The sequence below is a fragment of the Sprattus sprattus genome (assembly GCF_963457725.1).
Source record: "Sprattus sprattus genome assembly, chromosome: 3".
Lineage (NCBI taxonomy): Eukaryota > Metazoa > Chordata > Actinopteri > Clupeiformes > Clupeidae > Sprattus > Sprattus sprattus.
This window is the reverse complement of record NC_137922.1, coordinates 57,311,513-57,314,703: the sequence shown is the minus strand read 5'-3', so window position 1 is coordinate 57,314,703 and position 3,191 is coordinate 57,311,513. Positions and strand designations below refer to the sequence as shown.

At 45.7% G+C, this 3,191-nt stretch overlaps 1 protein-coding gene across 1 annotated transcript in view; it reads left to right on the top strand.

Annotated features, from left to right (window-relative positions):
- LOC308362899 (transmembrane protease serine 9-like) overlaps positions 1-1,740 on the top strand; it is a gene marked incomplete at both ends in the record, with an annotated part of 39,328 nt that extends 37,588 nt beyond the window's left edge. Inside the window, 3 exons of the mRNA XM_080835626.1 lie at positions 14-159; positions 1,061-1,346; positions 1,682-1,740. Coding sequence (XP_080691752.1) covers positions 14-159; positions 1,061-1,346; positions 1,682-1,740 — 491 coding nt within the window. The remainder of the gene's footprint in view (positions 1-13; positions 160-1,060; positions 1,347-1,681) is intronic.
- Between the last annotated feature and the right edge of the window lie 1,451 nt (positions 1,741-3,191).

Below are 3,191 nucleotides of genomic sequence, written 5' to 3'. Positions count from 1 at the left end.
CTGTCTCTCCTAGGACCCTCCCCAGTGACCCTTCAGGAAGTGGATGTGCCAGTCACAGGGAACAGGAACTGTTTCTGCCAGTACAGCTCGAGAAACACCGCCATTACCGACAACATGATCTGTGCCGGGAGGGACGAGGGGGGCAAGGACTCCTGTCAGGTGATCATGTGAATATTTACCCCTGCCATAAGGGTTTACCTGTGGCAGGTGATCATGTGAATATTTACCCCTGCCATAAGGGTTTACCTGTGTCAGGTGATCATGTGACTATTTACTCCTGTCATGTGATCATGTGAATATTTACCCCTGCCATAAGGGTTTACCTGTGTCAGGTGATCATGTGACTATTTACTCCTGTCATGTGATCATGTGAATATTTACCCCTGCCATAAGGGTTTACCTGTGGCAGGTGATCATGTGACTATTTACTCCTGTCATGTGATCATGTGAATATTTACCCCTGCCATAAGGGTTTACCTGTGGCAGGTGATCATGTGACTATTTACCCCTGCCATAAGGGTTTACCTGTGGCAGGTGATCATGTGACTATTTACCCCTGCCATAAGGGTTTACCTGTGTCAGGTGATCATGTGACTATTTACGCTGTCAGGTGGTCATGTGACTATTTACTCTGTTAGATAATCATGCGTCTAATCAATTAAATTAAATGTATATAGGAAAAAAACATTTAAATTGTCTCAAGGTGATTTATTTAGCCAAGGACCTGAGTCTCCTTGGAGAAGACAGGAAAAAAACTCTGTAAATCAGAAAGAAACCTTAAACAGTCAGGAGTTTATGTGACGATTTGCCGGTCAGTAATCATGTGTTTACCTGTGTCAGGTGATCATGTGTTTACCTGTGTCAGGTGATCATGTAAGGGTTTACCTGTGTCAGGTGATCATGTGTTTACCTGTGTCAGGTGATCATGTGTTTACCTGTGTCAGGTGATCATGTGTTTACCTGTGTCAGGTGATCATGTGTTTACCTGTGTCAGGTGATCTTGTGACTGTTTCTGAGATTATGGGATGGTAACACCAGTCTGTTCTGACCCGTCTCTCAGGGTGATTCTGGCGGTCCGATGGTGAGTAAGCAGGGTTCTGTGTGGGTCCAGGCGGGTGTCGTGAGCTTCGGCATCGGTTGCGCCCAGGCCCAGTTCCCAGGAGTGTATGCACGGGTCTCTCAGTACCAGAGCTGGATCAACACCCAGATCACCAGCGACCAGCCGGGCTTCGTGACCTTCACCTCCACCGGGACAGACGCAGACCTGAATGCCACCTGCACCGGCCTGCCTGCTGTCACCACAACCACCACCACCACGACCACCACCCCCAGTACCACGTTTCCAGGTTAGTCACGCCACCACACAACAAAACCACCACCAATCAAGTCCACTTTTGTGTGTGTGTGTGTGTGTGTGTCTACCTGTGTTTTTGTCTGTGTGTCTAACTTGTGAGTGTGTGTGTGTGTGTGTCTGTGTGTGTTTCCTCCCTGTGTGTGTGTGTGTGTGTCCTACGTGTGTGTGTGTGTGTGTGTGTGTGTGTCCTACCCAGTCTCCTCTCTTTTGATTAATACTTTGATAAATACTACCAAAATGTGGAAACACAGCGTGCGCTGATTACGCTGCGCTCGCAAATGTACGTAAATGAGGCCCTGAACCCCCATGTGCAATTTGGCACCTCAGATCAGTGGTTCTCCAACTGGGGTCCGCGGATCCCTTGGGGTCCAGAACGCCTTGCCTGAGGGTCCCAGAAAAGTCTGGATTCCAAAGTTTTGTTTTAAATTACAATTTTTTTTTTTATTCATTGCAATACAGTATACAAAACATATACACTAATGTTACACGGTGTGCCAGTACTAGAAAGGTTCCGCGGAAACCTTACGTAAAAAAACGATACGATTTTGATTATTTTTAGTACCGATATTTAATTAAAATAGCACGCAATGAGTGCACTCATCGTTCCGCTCCCTGTCAGGCATGTGTAAATCTGCCTAGATCAGGCTGTGCTCACAAGCTGAGTACTCTGAAGGAGTTTCAAGCTTCAGCAGCTGATATAAGAGAGGCTCTGCATACAACAACTATTGCCTGGGTTCTTCACCAATCAAAGCTTCATGGAGAGCCACTGTTAAAAAAAGCTCCACTTTGGTCTCATCAGACCACAGAACCTTCTTCCACTTGACCATGGAGACTCCTACATGCCTTTTGGCGAACTGTAGTCGATACTTTTTTTCAACTGTGGCTCTCTTCAAATAAAGCTTTGATTGGTGAAGAACCCGGGCAACAGCTGTTGTATGCAGAGCCTCTCTTATATCAGCTGCTGAAGCTTGAAACTCCTTCAGTAGTAGTAGTCATAGATGTCTTGGTGGCCTCTCTTACTAGTCTCCTTCTTGCACGGTCACTCAGTTTGTGAGCACAGCCTGATCTAGGCAGATTTATACATGTGCCATACTCCATCCATTTCTTGATGATGGATTTAACAGAATTCTTGGGGATGTTTAGTGCCTTGGACATTTTTTTGTATACTTCCCCTGACCTATACTTTTCAACAACCGTTTCTCTGAGTTGCTTGGAGTGATATTTGGTCTTCATGGTGTTACGGTAGCCAGGAATACTGATTACTGAATACTGACCAGTGAATGGACCTTCCAGACAAATGTGTCATTATACTACAATTGCTTGAGACACATTCACTGCACACTGATCCCCATTTCACTAATTGTGAGACTTCTAGCACCAATTGGCTGGACCTCTGTGGATTTAGATCAGTCTATATAAAGGGGTGAATACTTATGCAATCACTTAATTTCATTACACATTTTTATTTAATTGACATAACTGTGTAGAAATCTGTTTTCACCTTGGCATTAAAGAGGGCTTTTTTGTGATTGTTTTTGTCCAAAAAGCCAACTTATATTGACCATGACTGATTTATAAAAGTAATAAAAGGGTAAAACATCCAAGGGGGTGAACACTTATGCAAGGCACTGGTCATGACCTCTATGACGCCTATGATTCCCTTCAGTGTGTGGGCAAGCCCCCCTCAACACCCGCATAGTGGGGGGAGAGGACGCCCCTGTGGGGGCGTGGCCATGGCAGGCCTACCTACGCACCTTCATAACCCCAACCACAGCCCGCGTCTGCACACACACTAACACTAACGCGCACCCTAAGAAACAGACAGTTGTCTGATCTC